This window comes from Phocoena phocoena, chromosome 16 (assembly GCF_963924675.1).
Source record: "Phocoena phocoena chromosome 16, mPhoPho1.1, whole genome shotgun sequence".
Lineage (NCBI taxonomy): Eukaryota > Metazoa > Chordata > Mammalia > Artiodactyla > Phocoenidae > Phocoena > Phocoena phocoena.
Window position 1 is genome coordinate 25,410,727 of NC_089234.1, and position 27,193 is coordinate 25,437,919.

Genomic DNA, 27,193 nt, shown 5'->3' on the forward strand with positions numbered 1-27,193 from the left:
AACGGAAATAATCTTGCATGGAAGAAACGCATAATTGGTACTCAAACTGAAATCATTATTATTCGTAATGCAGTATGGTTATAGCCCCTATTTCAGTGCTCTGTGCATCAGTCAGTGCAAACAGAATATTGTTGTCTAAAAGGTACCAATTCCGTCGTTTTCAGAAGGCAGTGCAGAGAGCGACAGCCTTTCAAAGGAAAAAAAATGGGTGAGATTCCTCTAAGATGCGGCCTGCAAGCCCCGCCCCATATACCTGAGCGGCTCCGCCTACGCCCCGGCTTAGGTGCGGGGTGGTGAACCACATTTCCCAGCGGGCCTTGCAGGCCTCTCACGCCTGCGCACTGTCTGCTCAGGCAGGCGGGCGGAACTCCCGCGCTATCCAGCCACCTGGCCTCGGTCTCGCCTCGCCTGGTCTCTACCCCTGGCATGGAGGGGGTCCCTGTGATAACGGCAGGCACCGCGGGCTCTGCCAAGGCTGAGGGAGCCGCAGCCATGCCGCCCCCGCCTCCCGTCTCCCCTCCTGCCCTTACCCCGGCGCCCGCAGCGGGTGAGGAGGGCCAGCCGCCACTGTCCGAGGCGGGGGCTCCCGGCTGCTCGGGCTCCCGGCCCCCTGAGCTGGAGCCGGAGCGCAGCCTGGGCCGCTTGAGGGGCCGCTTCGAGGACGAGGACGAGGAGTTGGAAGAGGATGAGGACCTGGAGGAGGAAGAAGAGGAGGAAGAGGAAGAAGAGATGAGCCACTTCTCGCTGAGGCTGGAGGGGGGCCGGCCCGACTCCGAGGACGAGGAGGAGGTATTGATGGCCCCTGTTTGACCACGCCGGGCCTCCTCAGTTAGGGCCGGGTTCCCCGCTCGCCGCTGAAGCCTTTGGCACTTGAACGGACCCTCACCTCTCCTTGCGCTGCCTGCTTGTGGCGCGGACCGGCCTTCTGTCCCGGCCCGGTTCCCTGCCGACTCATATTGTAACGTTTCTGCAGTCCCTTAAGCTCTCTGGGTCCGACTCACTCATTATTGAAGCTACTGCGTGCCAGGGATGTAGGCGCCAAGGGTACCGGCCTGCTGCCCTCCAGGAGCTTACAGTGGGCCAGGGAAACAGTCCATTTCTACAGGGTGTTGTGAGGATGGGAAACCCTTCCCCACCTAGTCAGTCTCTAATTGGGAGATTTTTTTTTTTAATGGGGCAGCGCATACTTCATAAAGTTAGACAATATACCTAGTTACTCAGAATTAATATTAAACACCAGTATCTGGAAGGTTTGTCCATTTCGCGATAATTCATATAGTAAGATGCCCCTCATCTGGCAATATACAGTATCTCCAAAAGAATGAGATCTTTTCGGAACATTGGTTTATATTGTGTTATTGTAACTTTGATGAGAGTGTTTGAAGGGTTGGAGGTAAGGTAACATGTTTCCATGCTGCAAAGTAAGCTACACATTGTTGATAATAAAATTTGGGGATTATCGCTTAAGAATTTGAAAAGGCAAGGACTTGTATTTTAAAGCTATTTCCATTGCATTTGCAGCGCCTGATAAATCTCTCTGAGCTGACCCCATACATCTTGTGTTCCATTTGCAAAGGTTACTTAATAGATGCAACTACCATTACAGAATGTCTTCATACATGTAAGCATATAGTTCATCATATTTCCAAATAATATGTTGATTTTTTGAAATGTCTTGAAAGTATCCTAATTTCAACATTTTTTTTCCAACAGTTTGTAAAAGCTGCATTGTAAGACACTTTTACTATAGCAACAGGTGTCCAAAATGCAACATAGTAGTACATCAGACACAACCTCTTTACAACATAAGGTAAGAAGAATATATAAGTAAAATTTATATTTTAGGTATACTTTTTCTGAAAGCTTGAAATTGTGTAGTTGGTAATAAATTCTTGACCTATCTCAAAATGACGAGAAAGGGAAATACATATTCTTTAAAGAAATACATATAGAGCACTTACTGTGTACCAGGCACTGTAATATCCACTGGGAACTTTAAAAAAAAAAAAAAAGGCACAGATCTCTTTTCTTGAAGATTTTAATTTCATCAGTCAAGTTGATGAGTCTAGTTTAGGCTTATCCTTTTCTGTGTATCTAGAATGCTATTTTTAAAACTAATACCTGAAATAACTGGCCTCTTTAGAAAAGCCTGTCTGTCATAGGTCATTGTGGCTTATTAAATTTTCAGTTCATGCTCAGTTTCCTAAGGGAAGAAAAATGCTAAAGGTGACCTGCTTTCATTTGTTTAGCAAATACTATTATGTTTTTACTACCTTCATAGAAGAGTGTTTTGCAGATGATACACAGAATTTCAAAATACAGTCTCTGCCCTCAAGCTCACATTCTTATTAAGGGAATAAGACCAGTTCACATGGAACAATTTAGCAAATAGTTCAAGAGTCTATAATTACTTGTAATTATGACCACATACAATTACTTGAGGTTCTCTCAGATGAGAACCATGAGTGCTACCTAAAAGTAACTCAGCTCTGAGAAAGGAGATAGTCACCCCTAAGAGAAAACAGTTACTTACAAAGAACATCATTCACTCTGTACCAAATGCATTTTTCTGAATTCTGAGGTATTCTCCATCCTTTCCTTTTATTAGGTTGGACCGACAGTTACAAGACATAGTGTACAAATTAGTGATCAATCTAGAGGAAAGTAAGTTTATTTTATTACATAGTTGTGAATCCCAGAATCTCTTCTGACTCTGCTAGTTACATTTTAAGTGTAATTTAGTCTGTGTTTTATCATTTTTTAGGAGAAAAAAAGCAAATGCATGATTTCTATAAAGAAAGAGGTCTAGAAGTACCTAAACCTGGTAAGTTTGGGTGTATACCATAATGTATTTATAGATTAAAGAATACTAACTTAATAAAATTTACTCCCTTTGAGGTTCTTTTTGGTGATAGCTGGTTATTTTATGATCAAAGAGAGAGAAAGATTTTGAAGGTCATGATTTACTGTAATCCAATTTAATTATTTATAAGGATTAAAGAGTACAGGCTCTGGAGCTATATTGAGTGTGATCCTAGCTCTGCCACCTTACTAGGTGTATGACTTTGGCAAATTACTTCAATGTCTCAGTTTCCTCTTCTATAAAGCAGGGATAATCATAACACTATAAATTGTTGTAAGGATACATTGAATAATACAAAGCACTTAAAACAGTGCCTGGAACATAGTAACTGCTCAAATATTAGTTTTTATGATGATGGTAACGTCACAGTATGGAAGTTAGATTGGGTGTAAATCTTCATTCTTCCACTTACTACGTGGGTGACTTTAGGCAAATTGCCTAATCTCATTAAACTGTAATCTCATTTTCTTTACAGTTAAAGTACACAAAATTGTAAATCAACTATACTCCAATAAAATTTAAAAGAAAAAAGCATTAGTACCTATGGCATGCAATTATAATAAGGGCTAAATGAGATGGTGCATGTAAAGTGCTAAGCATGAGCCCTGAGCCCTGGCACATAGTAGTGCTTATTAAGGGCTACCTACAGCTATTGTTGCTGTTATGCTGAGCTCTCTCTGTGGCCCTGATAAACCAGCCATACATATCTGCCTTCCATTGTGGAGTGCTCCCCAGGCTTGTCACTAATTTCACTGGCTTTGACAGATTAACTGATATTATTTTAAAAAGGGAGAGTGAGTGCTTTATGATCTTTTAAATAGTCAACATAGTTAAATTTCTGTAATTATTTTCCAAAGATCTCAGTTTATGATATTTATATTCTAACTCAACTTTTTTGTTTGGCTATCAAATAGCTGTTCCACAGCCAGTCCCTTCGAGCAAAGGAAGATCTAAGAAAGTCTTAGAATCAGTGTTTCGTATTCCACCTGAACTTGACATGTCTTTATTACTAGAGTTTATTGGGTGAGTACCCTAAACCTCTACCTCTAAACTTTAAAATAAAGAATTTTTTAAGTCCCAACAGTTACAAAATCATCCTGAACTAAGGTCATATCGAGCTTTTCTGATATCCTTTTAAAAAATAATTCTGAAATATTTAAGACTTAGAAAAAGGTACTAAAGAGTAGTAAAATAACCACTTGTATCTCCATCATCTGGCTTTTGAATTAAACCATGCTAATATGGCAGAAGGCACTTGGCTACCTCTTCCTGTTCATTCCCCCCTTCCCTTAGAGGTTAATAACTACTCTCCTAAAAGTAATGATTATCATTCCCATGCATTTTTTTATGTGTTTGCCACATGTGTATCTATTTCTAAACAATATGTAGAATTGTTTTTGGCCACTTAAAAACTTTAAATGGTATCATACCATGTTTTCTCACTTGCTTTTCTCACTTAGCATTGTATGATTCATCCATGCTAAAATGTATAACTAGTTCAGTCATTTTCACCATTGCCTGGTATTCCCTTAAAATAAATATACCATAATTTATCTTTTCTTGTACTGTGGAACACTTTGTTTCCAATTTTTTTCCTATTATAAACACTGTTGCTTTAAGCATTTTTTACGTATCTCCTTATATATATATATATGAGATATTTTTCTAAGAGTGTAGATTTGCTGTGTCTTGGGATATGTTCGTCTTCAGCTTTACTTGGTTTTGCCAAATTATTTTCCAAAGTAGTTGGATATCTCCCTTAATAAAAATTGCTTCTTTCAAACACTGTAGCATATGGTGTACTCCATTATCCTGCAATATTGTTAGGCCGACTGTCATCATAGAGTTGGCCTGTATCAAACTGTAGTTTTCAAAATAATTCCATAGTTTGCAGGATAAACTAAAATGCCTTTCTTGGAAGATCTAGATCTTCCATTTTATGTCACTGATGACTATTTGACTTCTCAGTCACTTCCTCCTTATAACTCTAGGTTGCCTGTATTATTTATTTAGTATCTAGCTTGTACTATGTTGTATTTATCTCTTTATGTAGTCATCCTGTGTTCTCAACTGATATTAAGCATCCCTGAGAGGCGAGAAACCTTTCTTACGCCTCCACAGACCCCACGTAGTAGTGGTTAATGATAATGAAATAAAGATCTCTTTAGAAGAATGAGAAGAAATCATGTAATACCAGACTTTAAACCAGCAATTTCTGTTATTAAAGAATGTGTTCCAACCTAAATGTCCAAAAGGGAACTGGTAAAATAATGGTATATAGCAATGAACATGTGCTAGTAACGTATGTGCTAATATGGAACAATTGCCAAAATTCACTTTCTCAAGTGAAAAAAGCAAGATGCGGAAGAGAATATATAGCATGTGCTCTTTACGTTTTTTTTTTAAAAGCGGATGGTGGGCATATATGCATATATATATATTTTTTCCCCACAGGCACAGACCATTCCTGAAAGGACATATAAGAAAATGTTGATAGCAGTTGCTTCTAGAAAAGGGCACTGGAGTGTATGAGTATAGAATTGGAAAAAGTCTTACTTTTCATTGTATTTGACTTTTTACCATGTAACTTGATTTTTAGTAAGTCTAGTTAATTAAAATTTGAAAATTGAAAGGAATTTATATTTCTAAAAAAATATTTTCGGGAAATGTAACCTTTTACACTAACGCACAGTTGGAACTGACAGTTTTTTTATACCTTTTTTGAAAAGTGGCAGTAACGCAAAGATGGCAAATATGTGACAAGTGTGCTACATTATCTCTGTCTGTCCAAAGGAGAAATCAATACTTAATCATGGCAGGCTTTCCTAATGAGTGAGACTTGAGTACTCTGGTCAAAGCAGTCATTACCACTTACTGGAGTTGTTACATTGTTAACACATTCCCTGCTGTAGAAAAAAAGAGCCCTCACTTGGAATAAGAAGATCTCTATTTAAGTCCTAGCTCCTTTGTTATATAGCTTTGTAAAATTGAGGTAATCGCTTTCTGTTTATTCATAAGATGTTTATTAAGGTCCTGCTGTGTACCAACACAGCACTCTGCTAGCTGCTGGGAATGTAATTGGAATAAGTCAGCCATGGCTCTTGCCCTCGTGGAAACTGTATTTTTAACTTCTCAGAACTTCAGCTTCCCTATCTGTAAAACAAGAGAATTGAACTTTATATGTTGAAGATTATGATGAGTAGTCTGTCTGCGTCATAAAATAGTCTTTTATCTGTTTTCAAATGGTTATGGGGAAGAAAGCTTCCAATGTGGCAAAGAGTCCTTTTGAAGAAGTCGCCAGTCCTCAGAGTTAAATCCCCACATGTTTACTACATTGAAAAGCTTGGTGTTACCACTGAAGTCAGGCTACTGAGGGTAACCCATAGGAAGCTCTTTCATGGCAGGACGAATGGCAGGTGAGTTTTAACCTGATGCAAGTACAAGGGCAAATTTGGTCCAGCTGGTGACCCTGCTTGAATTGGATTAGCAGAAATCCTGAGGTAGGTTCAGCCCGTGGAAGTGATTTTTCAACCACTGGAATGAATATGAGATTCCCCGCCCCCCTAAATTTGGTATGCATGTTTTGTGATCTTAAGATAGTCTTGTACAGTACTTCTCCTTTTTGTTCTTCAGTTTCTATGTGTAAAGTAGAAGATTATAAAACCTTAGGCAGTATAGTGTATATAGAAAGAGCATAGACTTTGAAGAGTGTAACTGAAGATATGTAACCCCTAGGATGTAGCTTAACTTCTCTGATCATCAGTTTCCATATTTCTAAATTGGGGATTATAATACCAACTCACAGGATTGTTAAAAGAATCAACATATGGTATTTCTAACATGTCTAAACTATTATCAGTATATGAATATTGAAATAATGCAGGGTCATTCAGAAATAAAGGTTAAAGTAGTCTGTGGTGCTGTAATGTGTACAATATCTGCCTAGTAAAGAAAATGGACTCACATGAAATAAGTGTATGAGAGAAGATATGGCAAAAATTTAATGCAATCTTAAACTCAGTGGTGTTTAGTAAACCAGGGAGGTGCTATCCCACTGTATGCTATGTTATCCAACTGGGGTCTTATGTTCAGCTCTAGGCATTACATTTTAAGAGAGATGTTAGTAAGTTGAGGTGTAATCAGAATAGTAAAAGGTGTGAAAACTATGTCATGTGTAGTAGCAGAAAGATTGACTCTAATTCACAAGAGTACCAAAAGGCAAAACTAGGACCAATAGGCATAAGTTACAGGGAGAAACATATTTGATTCAGTGCAAGCAAGCAATATCTAACAAAGTTGCCCACAAATGGAATGAACCAACTTGTAAGTCAAGAAGCTATCTCTTTAGATATTCAAGCAGAAGCCAGATGCCCATATATCATGGATTCTATAGAGATAATTCTTATAATGAAAAAGATATTTTATTTATTTATTTATTTTGGCTGTGCAGCTTGCAGGATCTTAGTTCCCCAACCAGGGATCGACTTGCGTCCTTGGCAGTGAAAGCACGGAGTCCTAACCACTGGACCACCAGGGAATTCCCGAGGATATTTTATTTTGTAGCTCTTAAGATATTATAACCTTAGATTTACATCTATATATAATGTGTATACATAAATTATGTTTTATGTTTGTCAGTATAACATATTCTATAGGTATTTATACTATCTATATTGTATATTAATATATTTCTCTATATTTGTATTATAAGAATACTCTAGATGATGCAATTGTGATCTTGCCTATTCTTCACAACATGATAGGGAAGAAAGAATGTGAGCTTTGGGAATTCCCTGGCGGTCCAGTGGTTAGGACTCAACGCTTTCACTGCCCTGGCCCAGGTTCAGTCTCTGGTCAGGGGAACTAAGACCCAGTGCAGCATGGCCGAAAAAACCAAAGAATGTGGGCTTTTATATGTACACCCGCGTTTGAAACCCAGCTTTATTACTTACTAGCTGTGTGACCTTAAGCAAGTTATTCAGCCTCTCTGAGCTTAATTTTCCTTATCCGTAGAATGGTGATTCTAATGCCTGACTTAAAGGGTTACTGTGAGAACTGAATGAAAAACATGCATAATATATGAAGACCTAATATAATGCCTGGTGTATAGTAGTTGGTCAAAAAAAGTTTGTTCCTTGTCTCCTCATGATATAAAAGTAATTGATTTAATCAAGAAATCTCTTTGTACTTTTAGAGGAAAAGCAAACAGAGTAAATCATGCCCAGGTGATTATGTTACAAGTAAAACAACAGGAAATGTAGCAGCTTTCTTATAAGGACTCTATCTTGTAAACATTGCTATCAAGAAAAAAACACATTAATTCTGACAGAAAAAAAGAAGTTTTACTTTAAGCTAGAAAATGTTAGAATGCTACATGTGGGGGAAATATAAATATTAAGAGTATACTTTTAACTCCTGGAAGTAAATATACAAAGCAATGTAAAATACTGTATAAAACTGCCTTTGCCTTACCACTAGGTGGCAGATATGACAATTAACTACATTTGTTTATTTCATAAAGGGGTAGGTGACCGTGTTTTAAAATTAAGTTGATGTTCCTCAAATATGTGTATTTATGTTATTTTTCTGTGTTATATAATTAAACATATAGTTCAAAATTGATTAATTTTGCTTTCGTTTTTCAGTGCTAATGAAGGCACGGGACATTTTAAGGTATTTTACTTTTATTTTTCATTTACTTTACAAGAGGACCCTGTAGCACACCAATTTAAGATTAGCAATCATACGGAGACTGTCTTCAGTTACAGTCTATAAAATTTGTTCTGTAAATAAAACTTGTTGAAATATGAAGTACATTCAGTAATGCTCTCTTATAATAGGTTTATGAGAAAAGAGTTATTAAGTAGGGATTTGTTATTAATTCAGAACAGTGGTCTAAGGAAAAATAAGTGAGTAATTTTTAAAACTGAAACCAAATGCTGTGTTAATTCGGTGATTAAAAAAATGTTTCAAAGCATTTTTTGCATATTTGGCATTTAGAGTTAAATATGAGCTTAAAATTTCATTTGCATGTAACATCTTTGGTTGAAGTTAGCCTGCCCCAACTTGTTACTTCAATCATTTACTGAAACTTTAAAGGTAAGAATGAACTCTTTTGTAACATACTTAAGTTCAGAGTTGTCTTAAAGGCTTCAGCATCACAGGTGCCATTGTACACAGTGTTGCTCCTATAGTATGAATCATCCAGGAAAAGGTGACTTTTTTAAAAGGGGTAAATCAGGCCTATAGTTACTTGGGATTATAAATATATAAGGAAATAGTTGACTTTGATCTGGTTAGATTTTCAGTGACTTTGTCAAAGTCTATACTAAAATATGGGTGGGGCTTCCCTGGTGACGCAGTGGTTAAGAATCCGCCTGCCAATGCAGGGGACACGGGTTCGAGCCCTGGTCTGGGAAGATCCCACATGCCGTGGAGCAACTAAGCCCATGTGCCACAACTACTGAGCCTGCATTCTAGAGCCCGTGAGCCACAACTACTGAAGCCCACGCGCCTAGAGCCCATGCTCCGCAACAAGAGAAGCCACCACAATGAGAAGCCTGAGCACCGCAACCAAGAGTAGCCCCCTCTAGCCGCAACTACAGGAAGCCCGTGCACAGCAATGAAGACCCAGTGCAACCAAAAAAATAAATACATAAATAAGTTAAAAAATAAATAAATAAATGAAAATAAATTAAAATAAAACACCTAATAAAAAATAAAATAAAATAAAATATGGGTGAATTATACCTGGTTGGGCATAGTGTTTTGTTTTGTGACTATAATGGCTTAGGAGGCATAGGAATTGAATTGAAGCATAGGAATAAATGAGTACTTTTCTGGATGAAGTATATTATAGGTTTTTCCCAGAGATCATTGTGATGGAGGGAATGCGGTGTTAGGTTTGGTAACTTTTTACCTCTTCTAAGTTGTAAGATAACCAAACTTATGGTGATTAACTTTAGGAAGTCCTTTCATAGTGTACTGGGTGGGAAAGTAGCATATAAGTTTCTATATGGGACAAGTGTAGAGTCATATGCTCCTAGAGTTCACTGAAGACACCTGTCCAGTGACCTGTAGTAGCCAGACGAGCCAACAGAGTGTAAGAATGTCGTGAAGAAAGAACTAAAAATTAAATTAAAATATTAGCCTATTGCTTCCGTGAAAGCACATATGCGCTTAGAATATTTATGTAGTTCTGATCCTCATACATCAAAAAAATATGACACTACCACCTATGAAGTGTTCTTGCCAAAAGAAATGTGAAGCTGATCATACCCCTAGATTACTAATTTACAGGAAATCCAGGGGACACAGGAACTTATTAAAGAATATTATTAAGAATATAATTTTAATAATATTAAATTATTATCTTTAATAATATTAAAGAACTTATTAAGAATATATAATAAGCCAAATCTAGACAGTGGAAAACTGCAGGACAAACAGTTCTGTTTCTCCAGCAAATAAAAGGGAAAGACGTAAAGAGGGAACATGTAGATAGAACATACTGATTAAAAGAGACTCAAGGGACATCAGTGTATGGCGTTTATTTGGATTGGATTTGAAAATAAACTAAAAAATTTATGAGATGATAGCCCCAGATTTTAAGTAACCCAAATATCCATCAACTGATGAATGGGTACACCAAATATGATATATCCATACGATGGAATAGTATTTGGCAATAAAAAGGAATGAAATATTGATACATGCTACAACCTGGATGAACCTTGAAGACATGTTAAGTGAAAGAATCCAGGCACCCAAAGACCATGTTATATGATGCCATTTATATGAAGTGTCCAATATAGGCAAAAGCATAGAGAAAGGAAGTAGATTAGTGGTTGCCAGAGGCTTGGGGGAGAGGGGAAATTGGGAGTAATTACTAATTGGTAAGAGTTTCTTTTTGGGTGATGAAAATGTTCTGAAATTAGATAATGGTGATAGTTTCACAACTTTATAGATGTACTAAAAACCATTGAATTGTATACTTTAAAATGGTGAATTTAATGGTTTGTGAATTATATCTCAATAAAGCCGTTAAATTTTAAAAAACAAGCCAAGATCCAATAGAAACTTCGAATAGAAGCATTATTTGTAGTATATTTAGTGTATACATTTGAGAGTACAAAAATATATCTGATAAAAATAATATATGCATAAATTAGAATTTTAGCTTGAGTCCATCACTGGTTATTACATTTTGTGTGTGAAATCTTTGTTTTATGTTTATTTTCTCTATAATAACAACCCTAAAAATAATAAAATTATTTTCTACTAGGTAAGAAAATTGAGATGGTGAAATTTATACATTTACTGTCTATTTTCTGATATCAAGGAATTTTAAAGTATGATAGTGGTATTATGTTTTTAAAAAGAGTTCTTATTTTTTAGAGATACATACTGAAGTATTTACAAATGAAATGATGTGTCTGGGGTTTGCTTCAAAACAAAACTGGGGAATGGGGGCCAGTAAGCAGTTGGGGTAGGAAATGTATGGGGTATACTTAAAACAAGATTAGCTGTGGGTTGATAAAGCTAGGTTTATAGAAGTTTATTACACTGTTCTTATAGTTTTGAGGCACTAAGTTTTCAGTGTTAACTAATGATACTGATGTTAGTTTGCAGGCTTATGTCTATAAGAGGTAATGAATATATTGTTTTAGAAACAAATGATCATATTTCTGCATATTTTGACTATTTTTATTTTGCTAAAACAGTCATTTTAAAATATTTTCTTAGCTAACACATTGGCAATCTTAACATTTTTCTTTTAATTCTGTATTTATAAGGGAGTTCTAGCTTTTGATATTATAGCTCAGCATTCTCTACTACTTAAAAAGCTGTTTTTATACCTTGTCTTTTATTTATTGTTCAAATAAATATGTCTGACTAGGTTGATGCCTAGTTAAACTATTGACCATGTACACTTATGGCATGAAAATCATAAAGTCTGTTTGTTACATATAATTTAAAAGTGTTTCACCAAGCAGTCATATAGTTCAGAAAATTTTTTCTTTCACTTTTAATTATGAAAATGTTTAAATACACTGAAGAGTAGACAGAATAGAACCTCCATGCATCCATCACACAGCTTTGCCAATTAACTAATGACCAATTTAATTTCTTTTATACCTCCATCCACTTCCCTCCTTTCTTTTTTTTTTTGGCCTTGCCACACGGCTTGTGGGATCTCACTTCCCCACCAGGGACTGAACCCGGGCCACAGCAGTGAAAGTGCCAAATCCTAACTACTAGGCCACCAGGGAATTCCCACACTTCCCTTCTTTCTTTCTTTTTTTTTTTAAATTTATTTTTATTTATTTATTTTTGGCTGTGATGGATCTTCTTTGTTGCATGTGGGCTTTCTCTCTGGTTGTAGCGAGTGGGGGCCACTCTTCGTTGGTGCACATGCTTCTCATTGCGTTTGCTTCTCTTGTTGCAGAGCACGGGCTCTTGGTGCATGGACTTCAGTAGTTGGGGCTCACCGGCTCTAGAGTGCAGACTCAGTAGTTGTGGTGCATGGGCTTATTTGCTTCCTGGCATGTGGGACCTTCCCAGACCAGGGGTCGAACCCGTGTCCCCTGCATTGACAGGCGGATTCTTTTCTTTTCTTTTTTTTAATTTATTTATTTTTAATTTTCATTTTTGGCTGTGTTGGGTCTTTGTTGCTGTGCACGGGCTTTCTCTGGTTGCGGCGAGCGGGGGCTTCTCATTGCAGTGGCTTCTCTTGTTGCGGAGCACGGGCTCTAGGGGCGCGGGCTTCAGTAGTTGTGGCTCACAGGCTTAGCAGTTGTGGCACGTGAGCTCTAGAGCGCAGGCTCAGTAGTTGTGGCGCACAGGCTTAGTTGCTGTGCGGCATGTGGGATCTTCCTAGACCAGGGCTCGAACCCGTGTCCCCTGCATTGGCAGGTGGGTTCTTAACCACTGTGCCACCAGGGAAGTCCCTTCTTTCTAATATTATTCCGAAAGAAATCCCTGGCATTTTGCCATTTCATCTGTAAAGTGTTTCAGTACTCTTAAAAGATGAGTCTCTTTTTTTAATGACCACGTAGCATACCAAAAAAAAAGTTACAAAATGTCAGTGTTGAGAAAGATAAAAATAAAGAGACAGACCTATTCTAGATTAAAGGAGATTACAGAAACATGACAACAAAATGCAGTGTGTAATCCTTCATTAGATTCTGGATTGAAATAAGAACAACTTGTAAAGGACATTATTAGGACAACTGGAGAAATTTGAATTTGGACCCATTTAGATAATTGCATTGTATTAATGTTATAAATTTCCTGATAATTATATTGTAGTTATAGAGGAGAGCCCCTTTATTCTGAGATGATAACTGCTGGTATATGTAGGGGTTAAATATCTCAATGTCTGCAAGTAACTTAAATAATAAATGTACACGTATATACACACATATTACATACATTGGAAGAGGTGAAGCAAATATAGCAATGTTAATCATTTGTAAAGTAGGTGAAGGCTATCTGGATCTTCATTTACTAGTGTAACTTCTTTGTAAGTTTGTGGTTTTTCAAAAGGTTGAAGGTGGTGAATAAAAAGAAAATAAGTTTCTTACCAAATATCTAGTCAGTGTACAAGTTTTTATCTCAGCCGTAGTGGGTGTTTTGTTTTTTTAACATCGTCGTAAATCAGGATCCAAATAATGTTCACACATTGTGATTGGTTGATAGGTTTTTAAATCTGTAAGTTTTCTGTTTCTTTTTTCTTGCAATTCATTGTTGACAAAGCTGGGTCATTTGTGCTATAGTTTCCTACAGATGGGGTTTTGATGTTGCATCTCTGTGCTGTGATTTAATGTGTTCTTCTGTCCTCTGTCTTTCCCATAAACTAGTAGTTAAGTCTGAGTGTTAATCAGACAGGTTTGATTTGAGGGGACCAAGAATACTTCATAGTCGGTGGTGTTTTTGTCCATCTGGAGGCACATTAATGTCTGGTTGTTTGTGTCTTTGTGTTGTTAGCAACAATTGGTACTCAGTGTCTCAGCCCATTAACTTAATAGGGTTTGGAAAATGATGCTGTCATTCTGCCTCCTTTTATTAAAATACTTCAATAATGAGGAACTTCTATTTGATTAGCCAGTGGTACCATTCATATAGGAAAGAAAGAATAAATTACAAGGTTCAAAATAATGTTGGTTCATTAGCATGCTCCAGTCCTAATCAATTAGGTATTTTTGATTTTGTTTTTACTTTAATATGAACTCATGCATTTAAATATATTTGTGGTTTAAACCCCTTTTAATTATTATCTTTATTGATGTTCAAATTGTCTTATCATAGATAATCATGGCCTATAATAGCTTCCTTGCTATCTCATATGACAAGATGTTCCATGCTCAACTCGTACATCTCTTGCCCCAGACACAGAATCTGTCATTTCTCCAAGGTGTCTTTTGGTGGTATTTCAAATTCACCAACTGGTTGCTAGGGATTTACCTTGTGACTGGGTTGGTAACTATTTTCAGTTGACAGAGGTAGGAATTTTTTCAAGGTAAAATGAGTTGATACCATCTTTTTAAAAGATACTGGGTTGGCCAAAAAGTTCACTTGGAAAAACACGACCAAACTTTTTGGCCGACCCAATATTTTTAGTGGTATGCATTTTCTATAGTCAGAAAATAACTGAATGTCTCTTAAATCTCCCTATAGATTCTACCTTATTGTTTCAACTTTCTTCTCAAATTGACCTGTGTTATAGATGGTAGGGAAGATTGCTGTGCTTACTTTCAAAGAAGTAAAATTCTTCTGTGGAATTTTTCTTTCCTGTTTATATGCAGATGGTAGGAGGCTATTAGATGCAGCAGGGAAAAAAAAATGAGTTGACCATTTAGGTGAGAACCTGCTTTGTAGCTTAAGAAAAAAAAAAGGCAAAAAACAAAAAAAGCAAATTGTTAAAAAAGCTGGATCTGAATTATATCGGAAAAAAATTCTGTTAACTTGTGAGCCTGGGGTATGAAGACTAAGGTTAACCACGTGAGAAGCCAACTTTGAAAGCCAAGGCCAATGTTTTTCTTTCAGTTACTGGCAGATCTCATAATTCTGTTCTGGGTGGTCTAAAAAGTACAGTATTGATAACTTTAGCTAAGTTGGATAAACACTTGGGGGTGAAGTGCTCACCAAGAACTAGAAATGATGAATATTGAATTGTCCTCTGTTGGTATACCTGAAGCCTACTATTGAGATGGTAAGCCCCAGAAATTAACCTTCAGAAATGCACCGGTTGCCAGGCAGGCATCTAGCTAGATTACCCAGAATAGCTTCTCAAGGCACATGATGGGATTCTCATGCTAATCAGGCAGTGCCACCTACAATGCGGTACCTTCATCAAGACTTCACCTGGAGCACTGCTGTATCTGCTCCTTAGTGAGAAAGACTGCCTTAGATTTTCAAGATGATTCTTAAACCTGCGTTTAAAGAACACGAACCTTTGCCATTTCTGTCTAGATTATATCAGTATCCATGATGACAACTAGGTCCTCTAATTAGATTCCTTTACATAAAGAACAGAATAAATCAATACACTAGTAATAACTAAGTACTTACTATGTGCCAGGAATTATTAATAGTTATTTACGTATATTAACACACTTTCCTTATGATAATTCTATGAGGTAGGTGCTATTAGTATCTCTGTGTTAACAATACAAATGGGGAAATGGAGACACAGAAGCGTTTAGCAACTTGTCCAAAGACTTGCAGCTAGAAAGTGGCAGAACCAGTGTTTAAACCCAGGCAGTCTCTGGAATATCTGCACTTAACATGCTATCTGCTGCACTGTGGTAGTAAGGGTTAGATCTATTGTTAGGAAAGTTCTTAAGAAACCAAATTACAGATAAGAGAGCTGAGTGCTGTTACATGGAAGAAATGTGTGCCTAACCTGCCTGGGTCCTCTTGGTAGCAATTCTGGGCTCCCTCTCTGCTAGTGCTAGAAAAACATTGTTCACATTTTCCTAAAAGGTACCCTTTTAGTTCTTATTACCCCAGCTTTTCATTTTTATTAATAGTAGTATCCTTAAAATTGCCTCAGAGAGAGAGTGGCTAGGTAAGCATTAGTTTCTACTTTAAAACCCTATGGTCTCTCTACCTATCACCTTAGACTGTTGGATCAGATTCCAGCCATATACATCTAGATGTTAATCTTTTTTTTTTTCTTTTTTTGCGGTACGTGGGCCTCTCACTGCTGCGGCCTCTCCCGTTGCGGAGCACAGGCTCCGGACACACAGGCTCGGCGGCCATGGCTCACGGGCCCAGCCGCTCCGCGGCATGTGGGATCTTCCCGGACCGGGGCACGAACCCGTGTCCCCTGCATTGGCAGGCGGACTCTCAACCACTGCGCCACCAGGGAAGCCCCGATAATCTTTTTATTTTCCACTTTTAAAAGAAAATTTCAAACTCATACAAAGGTAGACAGAATAGTAAAATGAATGCCCATGTACACATCACTTAACTTCAATAATTATAAAATCATGGCCAATCTCAATTCATCAATACCTTTAACACTTCTCTTATATAATCTTTTTTTTTTTTTTTAATTAATTAATTTATTTATTTATTTTTGGCTGTGCTGGGTCTTCGCCGCTGCACGCGGGCTTTCTCTACCTGCGGCGAGAGGGGGCTACTCTTCGTTGCGGTGCGCGGGCTTCTCACTGCAGTGGCTTCTCTCATTGTGGAGCACGGGCTCTAGGCACGCGGGCTTCAGTAGCTGCGGCACATGGGCTCAGTAGTTGTGGCTCACAGGCTCTAGAGCACAGGCTCAGTAATTGTGGCACACGAGCTCAGTTGCTCCGTGGCACGTGGGATCCCCCCGGGCCAGGGATCGAACCCGTGTCCCCTGCATCGGCAGGAGGACCCTCAACCACTGCACCACTGGGGAAGCCCCCGCTCTTATATAATCTTGAAGCAAATCCCAAACTATCATTTTATCAGTAAATAATTGTTTGTTTCTAAAAGATAAGGATGTTTTATAAAAACATAATAATGAACTATAATTTTTATTTATTTTTATAACTTGTGTCTGAATGTGTAAAGCAGCTTTTTAAATATTTATTTATTATTTATTTTGGCTGCACTGGGTCTTAGTTGCAGCATGTGGGATCTTTGTTGTGGCATGCAGGATCTTTTTTTTTTTTAATATTTATTTATTTATTTGGTTGCACCGGGTCTTAGTTGCAGCACATGGGCTCCTTAGTTGTGGCGTGAGAACTCTTAGTTGCAGCATGCATATGGGATCCAGTTCCCTGACCAGGGACTGAACCTGGGCACCCTGCATTGAGAACATGGAGTCTTACCCACTGGACCACCAGGGTAGTCCCAATACTATCATTTTTAAAATTTACAGTAATTCCTTAAATATCCACATGCTATTTAAATTTCCTAGATTGTCTTATGAAAATTGTTTTAAAGATTTTTAAAAATCAGGATCCAAATAAGATCCATATATTGTAATTGGTTGATATATCCCTTATTTATAGGCCTTGTATCTTTTTTAGTCTAGTGGTTCCTCCTCAGCCTTGGTTGGTTTTTTTTTTTTCCCCTGAAGTTTTTTTGTTGAAGAAACCAGGTTGTTTGAGACATTGAATCTTGGATATTTGCTGTCAATAAATTTTACTCTAAGTTTTATTCTTGATGAGGAAGTAAAACAAATCAGTAAGCCATTCTATTAAAAAAAATTGTTCACATACTTTTTGGAGAGGTGAAGCTAAGCAGGAATTCTTTTTTTTCTTGTTTGATAGATAAATTAACTCAAATTTCATAGTAATTTTTCTTTCATAAATCTATTGAATTATCTTTGCTATAAAATGTACTTTAAGGTTTATACATTTTATGTATATTTAATCTGAAATTGGTTTGTTTGTTTACTTTTGTAGCCATTGGAAAAGAAGTTTGTCCGAGTTTCAGGAGAAGCAACTATTGGACATGTAGAAAAATTCCTCAGAAGAAAAATGGGTCTTGATCCAGCTTGTCAGGTAGAGTATATGTGTGTAAAAAGACAGGAAGTTGTGAGATTACCTTTAACATATTGAAGAAAGAACCGTCTCTAGGATTTCATGCAGTGGCTTTTGTTTTATGACATTGTAGATATTGTAAATGTTAATTGAATATTGGTACACAGTGATCCCCACCCCCAAATTTAATCACATTTGACTTGCTGCCATTGGTGACCATCTATGGGTGTCAGAGAAAAGCTGAGGGTGTGAGAACGATTAAAGAGCTTCTAGAGCTTCAGCTCCAGCTCTTTTCTTTTTGATAGTAGAGCAAAAGTTTACTTTTCCATCCATTCACTTCTCTTCAGAGGACATCCTTGGATTTATCAATGTTTAGCTCAAGACACCTAGAAAAGTGAAACAGCTGTCTAATATAGACTCTGTTAGTTTCCTAAGGATTGAAAAAGAGCTCTCATTATAGCTATATAATACTTTCTTGTTGTAAGATGGAAATCTCAAACCTCATGTATTGTTGCATATAAAGTGTAAGTAAACTCATAGTTTAATAATGTGGGCCAGTGAAAATGCACGTTTATGTAGCTCTGCTTTTTCATTAGTCAAATTTAAAAGGGGTTTTTGTTATTCTCCATCATGTGTAAAATTTTATAGAATAATTTTTATCTAAAATGTCTATTTGCTGTAGATCTGAAATTTTGCTAATGTTTTTAGTATCAATATCTGCCGGTACTAAATATATATTAAGTTCAATTAAATGTGATTTCTTTTACTGACTTTGACATAATGCTAGCTGTATCTCATGGCAACTGAAAATTGGAAATGACTTATCTATCACCTTGTAGCCAAAGCATACTTGAGGTTATTCTTAGCCTTTTGGTTAGAAATAGATAGCTGTTTAGGGACTCCTGAACAAAGAATTGTGAGTAATCCCATAATAGTCTATTATTTCTAAAAGCAGAAATCAGAAGACTTGCACCTGATTATATAGAATAAGAAGTGGCACCCAAGAGGGCTTTCTTTAGGATGTGGATTACTTCCTCTGTGGCTAGATATTGATCAGAGCCATTTATAAGTTTCACACTGGTGTTTTAAGAAATTTGGTTGCCAAAGCTCTAAATTGGTTTTATTGTGTAAAAATTTGGGTTTATTTTTTCCTCCTATCACAGAATTCAAGGCTTTTAACATTTTGAAATAAAATGATGTAAAATTTGTTTCAGTCTTTAATTTTGTCTCTCAGCTCTTCGCTCTTTAGGTAAATATTTTTTTTTCTAATTCAGGTACTATATAGCTGGTAACATTCATAAATTACTATTTCACCAAAATGTTAAAATAGTGGAACAGAGAATTATCAAATATGCAGACCCATTTGTGACTAAAATTGTTTAAGCCTTCTAAATCCAAGAGACAGTAAACAAGAGTTACTTCTAATATGAACAAAACATTGAGCTAGTTAACCATTAAACAAAATAAAATTCTTGGTCAACCCAGTCACTTGAGCCTTCTGTGCTGACCTTCCTTAAAACCATTTAGTCCCAAATAGAAAATGTATTCTTTGTTTACAGGTATGTGACCTTCGTAAATGGTTATTTACTAGCAGGAATGCATGATTACTAGGGGACTGTTAAATGATAAAATACCTTTAAAAGTATTATTTATTTGTGGCAGATAAAAATAAAAAAGGAAGACAGTTCTGAAAGATAAAAAAAATGTAGACGTGTTCTTAAGAGATTTAAGTTAATTCAAATCAGAAATCAATAATTATCTGAGTAGATTTCTTTCACATAAGAGAGCCCAGTGCCTCTGGATCACCATGGTTGATTTAGTGGTGTTTTGAATTTATTGCTGTCTTATTGTATCTTGTTTTTTAATAACTCTTGTGTTCCTTTGTACATTATTTGACCTTCAGACCTTATTTTGCTTTTTTGAAATGATTACCACATTGATCACTAAATATTCTCTATATAAAAGATGTGGTAGTAGATTTTGTTGTTAATCCTACCATAATTAATTCCGTCTTAAAAGATAGGTTCGTTTTTTTTTTTTTTAATAAATTTATTTATTTGGCTGAGTTGGTTCTTCGTTGCTGCGCGGGCTTTCTCTAGTTGAGGCGAGCAGGGGCTGCTCTTTGTTGCAGTGCACTGGCTTTCTCATTGCGGTGGCTTCTCGTTGCAGAGCACAGGCTCTAGGCGTGCGGGCCTCAGTAGTTGAGGCTCATGGGCTCTAGGGCGCAGGCTCAGTAGTTGTGGCGCACGAGCTTGGTTGCTCTGTGGCTTGTGGGATCTTCCCGGAGCAAGGCTTGAACCCATGTCCCCTGCATTGGCAGGCGGATTCTTAACTGCTGTGCCACCAGGGAAGCCCAGGTTCCTTTTTTCATTATTTATTTAGTATATGACCTTAACCCTATCATTGAATTGTTTCCAAATCATTTTTCAGAGACCCTAACATGTCATATGGTGTATCCCTACCATTCATTTACTATCTATTGGTACTAAATTGAGCATCTATGTGCTTGGCCTCCAGTACAAAGATGAGACAGAAAATGCCACCAGGTGACTCAGTTGTGTGGGAAAGATACAAAAGTAAACAACTGAATGACAATAGGTTATGATGAGTGCCACAAGAGCACAGAGTGAATGATTTAACTCTGGAGAGGTCAAAGAAAGGATTTGAAGAATGGATTTTTTTTTTTTTTTTTTTTTGCCAGACAGACAAAGAAAAAAAGAACTTTCTATCAAAGAAAAGTATGTATGAACAAAGAGGAATGAGTGTGGCACTGGCTCAATCAGTGAAAAATCCTGTCTTGAAAGCTTTAGTGTGATCTTGCTTTTAAAAAGATAAGGGTTTTTCTTCCCTTAAGACCATCTTCACATTACGATTTCTGCTCTGAGATTCAGAAATACCGTAGTTATTCTTCCTAACTAAGACTTAATACTCCAAAGGGTAGAAAGATTATGCAGAAAAGAGTTAACAAAGCAGTCCTGAGGCTGCTGCCTTTAGAAGGGCTGGCTTACAAGGTTGGCCCTTGCCTAGCATCTAGGAAGTTGGCTTGTAAAAAGTTCCCTGTGCTAATATGAAAAGTTACCTAACTATTAAGGGTGCTTCCCTGTACCTAGATTGTACAAACAATGGGTCTGTGATGAATAACTGCTTTGCTTCTGGGAGTCTGGAATTTGGTAGTTGCTAGGCAGAGAATGCCAACATGACCATCCCTCAATAAAAACCCTAAACTCTGAGCCTCAAATGGGCTTCCCTGGGCAGAAACACTGCACAGATTGACTACATTTCCACTGCTAGAGAAAAGAGTATGTGGGTGTTATCTCCTCTTGGACTGGGAGGGAAGAGCATAGGAAGCCTGTGCGTGGATTTCTCCAGACTCTACCTACATCTTTTTACCTTACTGATGATCTGACTGTGTATCCTTGCTGTGTTGCTGTAATTACTCATAGCTGTGATCATGCTGAGTCCTGTGAGTCCTTCTAGCAAATTATCAAATATGTGGGTCATGTTTGTGGCACCCTCAGAGATGTGATTCTGTTTGAATGAACTAATTTATGAAGTATTTACAGTCCAGTAACTTAAAAATCAGCATGTAAAATGAGAAGTAGTTTAAATGTTTATCAGGAGGATGGATATATAGTTTATGATATATTCATAAAATGGAACACTATGCAGCTATTAAACACAGAGAGCTAACTATGCATTCCAAAAGATTCCATAGTATATTAAGTTTTTGTTGTTTGCATGTATCTGTGTGTGTTTTAAAAATATGTAGAACAAAATATGTGACATGATCCCATTTCTAGAAAAACAAAACCAAAATCCCCACATGCACACATTGCATTTAGGAGCATATGCATCAAACTGTTAGTAAATGGCTAATCTCTGGGGGTTAAGATTAAGTTGAAAAGAAAATTGTAGTAACCAAATCACAAATGTATACCATGTGGTGAAGCCCACTAAGAGTGGTCTCTGGATAGTTGGATACTTAATAAAAACATAATGTTAGTTTCCAAGTTCTTTAATTTTTCATGGACCTAAGTTCTGTGCACAAGATCTGCTATTAGTGCACGAGATCTGCTATTATTGCTTTCAAGTCCTTTTGCAAACAAGTATTGCTTTGCCAACTTTAAAACTGGTAAGCATAAAACAAAAGTTGTTACTAATCGGAGGTTATTCATTGTGAGATACCACAGGGCTTGACTAACTGACCTATGGACCAAATCTAACCTGCCATCTTTTTATGAATTATGTTGTATTGGAACAGCCATACTATGGCTGCTTTCATGCTACAGTGACAGAATTGAACACATGTGACAGTGATCCTGAGTCCCACAAGCCTAAAATGTTTATTATCTAGCTCTTTGTAGAAAGTTTGCCAACCCCTCACATGCACTTATCTTTGGAGAAAGATAGACCTGGGGACAGACCTGGGTTCCGATCTGAACTTTGCTACTTACTAGCCTTGTGACCTTAGGAAAGTTTAATGTCTTTACTTCTTAGCGTCCTATCTGTAAAATGGGAATTACAATACCTAGCTCACGGGAATGTGAAAATGAGATGAGATAACATATGTCAAATATATAGTGTAACAAATGCTGTGCATAGAGGCCGCTCAGTTAAATGCAACTGCTTTTACTATTCTTACCCAACCATGCTGAAGGTTTTAGGGAAACTAACATGTTGGCAGTGCACAGGATTTTTAGAGTAAACAGAATTTGAAGGTCGGAAATCTGGTTAGGAGACGGTTTCAGTGGTTTAAGCCTAAGAGCAGCAGTTGAAAGAATGATATGAACTTAAAAGGCATGGTGAAGAAGGAAGCAGCAGGACTTGGTAACTGCACGTGAGAAGAAAGGAAAAGGAGAAATAGGAGTTAGAGCTGGTATTTTGGTTTGGAGCAAGGAGAAATTTCATGCCGTAAGCTAAATAGGGACATTAGGAGGGGGAGCCTGTTAAGTGATATGTTATTAATAAGATGTTGAGGACCTGTTCCCATTTTAAGGCAATGGGAAAGGAGTACTCAGTGAAAGAGAATATAAGGATTTGCATTTCTATTTCTAGCAAGTGAGTATACTGGAATCATATTACAATATAGTATATAACTGTACAACCATATCGTTCTTTCTAGAGCATTCTATATAAAAGTAGATTTATCTTAGAGCTTTGACCTTACTAAAAGGGCTGAAAAGACCTTGTTAAGATTGTTCCATCTGTAAAACAGTTCCCTTATTGCGTACTTTATGTCAGTAGTAGACTTTCCACTGTTGGAAAATGAGATATTCCTCATTAAGAAAATTATTCAAATAACTAAAGATTGCCTTTTTAAGCGTTATAAGCCCTATTAATCATTGTGTCATGAAACTTTTTAAAATAATAGACTTTTCTGTGCCTTCTTGGGCTGAACATATCAAGTATGATTTAACTTGTTCTCAGAGATTCAAGGAAGTCATTTTGAATGCCTGCTGTCTGTCCTGCTATGTCCTCTAATGCTCCTTCCATTTTACTTTATTTGTTAAAAGTTTCTAAAATCTTTCTTGAGAGTGTTTAATCAGTCTAAAATAGCAAAGACTAGTCTAAAAATAATTATGTTGATCTTCCTCATTTTGTCATATGGTTTTCTGAAGCAGGAAAGCAAACTTGCACTCTTATTTGCCTGTAGGTAGATATCATCTGTGGTGATCACTTGTTAGAGCGCTATCAAACTCTAAGGGAAATTCGACGTGCAATAGGTGATGCAGCAATGCAGGTAGGTCTTGGACTTTACCATATTTATGCCTAATGGACAAGTTATTTAATGAAAGAAAGATGTTCCATGTTATCAATAAAGTTTTAATAAATATTCTATAATATTCTTGAAATCATCTGGACTGTAAATAAGAAAGCTAATGTTTATTGAATGCTACTGTGTGTCAGGCATTCTTCTAAATGATTTGTATCGATTAGCTCTCTTATTCCTCATAGTTTTATGAGATATTCTTTTTTTCCCAGTTTTAAAGATAAGGAAACCAAGGTACAGAGAGGACATGTAACTTACCCACAGTGAGTGAGTGAGTGAGCCAGGGCTCAAACCCCAGGCAGTTTGATTCTAGAGGCCTTTTTTTCTTCTTTCTCTGTCCGGTATTGCAGTAGAGCTTTGAAGACTACGGGCAAATGTATCTGCAAGGACATTTCTTTAAGAAAAATTTGTAGAGACTCATTAGGCTATAGAGATTCACATACCATTCGTTGCTCATTTGGTAAGAAGCTGTGGTAACCGTTATGATGTTTTAATTAGCCTGTAATGTGAGTGGGAATATAATGTGAAATCTGATCAGGATACATGAAAACAAGATAAGACTTACAATTTTAATGAAGAGAAAGATCCAGTTTCTCCTGGAACTTTACCCTCTAATTCTAAAATCCGTTGGTGGATTATATAGATGAGGAAACTGGTGTGGAGAGATTAAGTAACTTGCCCAAGGTCACTTGGCTAGTTAGTGGTAGAATCAAGGTTCACCTATTAAAAATTTTGAGCTTAAAGCTTAGAATCTTAACAAAAGGGTAGCTGAATACTTATTTGGGTGATTATTTGATTATTCTTACATGTTTTTAGAAATATAGCACCATACCAATTGTCTACATTTTGGTAACAAATAATTCAAAAGATTCTTCATAAAATACAAAAGCAAAATTGTTTCTTGGATAAGTAAAGCATACTTAGAGATATAAACAAAACATTTCTTAAAATTTTTATAAGGTCAAACTTCAGAAATCTTAGAAAATGATTGTCTTTTTTAAAAAAAAAATAAATTTATTTATTTATTTTTGGCTGCATTGGGTCTTTGTTGCTGTTTCTCTAGTTGCGGCGAGCGGGGGCTACTCTTCATTACCATGCGCTGGCTTCTCTTTTTGTGGAGCATGGGCTCTAGGCGCTCAAGCTTCAGTAGTTGTGGCTCATGGGCTCTAGAGCGCAGGCTCAGTAGTTGTGGCACAGGGCTCAGTTGCTCCGCAGCATGTGGGATCTTCCCTGACCAGGGCTCAAACCCGCATCCCCTGCATTGGCAGGCGGATTCTTAACCGCTGTGCCACCAGGGAAGTCCCGATTGTCTTTTTAAAAGTTAAGCTTGATTAGAAATGTAAGAACCTAGGAGTAAAATTTCAAAGTCAGTGGAGTGGGTAGAAAATATGACTTCAATTCAAAAAGTATTTACGGAGCACTATTCTAGACATGGGGAGATTCAGAGATGAGCAAGTCCCAGAACTTAAATAACCTGAAATATAATTAATTAAAGTCCTCATTGATAATAATGTTTCATGTAATCTCAGGACCTCTTAGCTAAATGAATAACATATCTCTGCAGTGGGAAAGCTAGGAGGTAGCAAGTGAGGGAGAGAATGGTAGGAGCTGAGATCTGAGCAGTTGGAATAAAACCATGCAGGACTTTATAGGCTGTAATATGAACTTTGGATTTTAATTGAGTGAAGTGGGAAACTACTGATTGGAGAGATTTGTGCCAAGGACAAAAGAGACATAAGCTGACTTACCTTTTAGAAGATTCACTCTGGTTGGATAGTTTAAGAAGACCATGAATGGAGACATCTAACTATAAAATATAAATAATATTTATATATTTCTGTATATTTATATGGAATATAAATATAATAGACATAGAGTTCAATTTGAATTATAAGGAATTATCTCATTTCATAAAATGCGATTTTATACATGTATTGAAGTTTTGAGATTTTGAAACAGCTTGTAATTGTGAAATATAACTATATGCAAAAAAATTGACATTATGTAAAATGTAATTTGTATTCATGTAAAAATGTTAATAGGATCCTTCTGTGAGTGTTAGAATACAAATTCATTTACTTTGATTAGACTAGTTAGTCTAGAACAGGTCTGATGGTCCATGGGCCAAACATGGTATGGGACTATACTTTATTTGGCTTATTCTAATTTTTGAGTTTAAAATTCCTTTAGCTAAGCATCTGCTCTCTGGTTTACCACTGGTCTCAACATACCCTATTTGACTACATACGTGATTCACGTATTCATTTATGTAACTTTTCTGGCCTTTGTGGGCATTTGAATTGGTGAGCCCCTTTCTAGAATTCTGGTGAGTTTTCTCCGAAGTTGCCAGTAACAGAAGCCAGATTGCAGTGAGTTGAATAGTGAATGAGAAATGAGGAAGTGGAACCACGAAAAAGCTTAATAAAGAAGAAAGAGAGCGATAGCTAGCGAAGGGTCGGAAATGCAAGGCGTGCATGCCACCACTCCCTCTATATGTTGCTCAAAGTAGGCCCATTGCCCATGGCATACTTCCCCAGTGAGCCTTCCTTTTAAGCTAGTTTTCCAGTTCATAGTAGATTAGAAATAACACCTTAAAAAAAAAAAAAAAAAAAAAGCACACTTTTAAGCAGCCTTGGTGACAGCACAAAAAATTAAGACCTGATATCAAGAGAGGAGACATAAAAAGACTCAGAAACAAGGTATCTGGAGTCATTTACTGTCAGGTTAAGTTTCTCACGACCCCAGAGGACATCACTGTGTTACAGCACAGTGTAGTTACTGTTCATAATGATGACTCTGGATATCAAAGAAAGGGTAGATTGTATTGAACAGACTTCAAGGAGGAAGTAAAATGTATGATACATTAAACGGGTAAGAGTTCCAAAATTTTCTCACTTGTTTTAGTTGTAAGCTGCATTTATGTAAGAAATAAATGTTTTATTTTCTTAGCAGATCCATGATATTTTATGATAATTGAGTCTTTTTTAGAGAAGTCCACTGCTTGGGTGATATATTAAGTAATCTGTGCAGAATGAAATGTGTATCTTTTAGTTCTTTTTGAAGAAATGTTTTGCCATAAACAACTGTGACTAACTGTGGATACCTGGTAGTTTCAGAATTTTCTTCTGAGAGTCATTAAAAAGGCACATTAACAGGGAGTGTTTAGTAATGAAGTGAGTGAACAAGCAAGTTTATTTATCTTGGACTCTTTATTCTCTTTAAATCAAAGAATTTCACATTCATGTTGGGTTATGAAAAATAAACTACCTTTGACTTGATCATTTACATAACTGATTTTTAAATAACTGCCGAACACTTTTTTTCTTTTCAGGATGGTCTGCTGGTCCTTCATTATGGACTTGTGGTTTCTCCTTTGAAAATTACTTGAAGATCCTAAGGGTATTGTGAGGAGGGAAACAAAATAAGGAGACTTCTGCAGGATTGCATCTCACCAAAGAATTCCACGGAATGTGTAATTGTTATCACTTTGTGCTGTTTGAGACATAACTTATCTATTTTCAGCACCAAGAATCATAGGATTTATAATTACAACTTGGTATTATAGAATGCATCTGTTTTACTAGA

General features: G+C 36.8%; 1 protein-coding gene across 2 annotated transcripts; it reads left to right on the top strand.

The window, feature by feature from the left end:
- Positions 1-424: 424 nt before the first annotated feature.
- Positions 425-27,186, top strand: PCGF6 (polycomb group ring finger 6). 2 transcript variants are annotated; one of them, XM_065894490.1, is made up of 10 exons: positions 425-789; positions 1,522-1,621; positions 1,714-1,810; positions 2,609-2,664; positions 2,765-2,824; positions 3,778-3,886; positions 8,509-8,536; positions 17,761-17,859; positions 23,492-23,578; positions 26,940-27,186. In XM_065894490.1, the coding sequence occupies exons 1-10, from the start codon at positions 427-429 to the stop codon at positions 26,994-26,996; spliced, it is 1,056 nt and encodes a 351-aa protein (XP_065750562.1). In that variant the 5' UTR covers positions 425-426; the 3' UTR covers positions 26,997-27,186. The 2 variants fall into 2 exon arrangements, with proteins under 2 accessions (XP_065750562.1, XP_065750563.1); XM_065894491.1 differs by lacking the exons at positions 2,609-2,664; positions 2,765-2,824; positions 3,778-3,886 and having other exon boundaries at positions 427-789; positions 26,940-26,996.
- The last annotated feature ends 7 nt before the right edge of the window (positions 27,187-27,193 follow it).

Coding starts and splice junctions, on each gene's coding strand:
- PCGF6 (XM_065894490.1), top strand. CDS start 427: ATGGAGGGGGTCCCTGTGATAACGGCAGGCACCGCGGGCTCTGCCAAG. Junction 3,887..8,508: donor TTATTACTAGAGTTTATTGG/GTGAGTACCCTA, acceptor TTCGTTTTTCAG/TGCTAATGAAGGCACGGGAC. Junction 8,537..17,760: donor AAGGCACGGGACATTTTAAG/GTATTTTACTTT, acceptor TTACTTTTGTAG/CCATTGGAAAAGAAGTTTGT.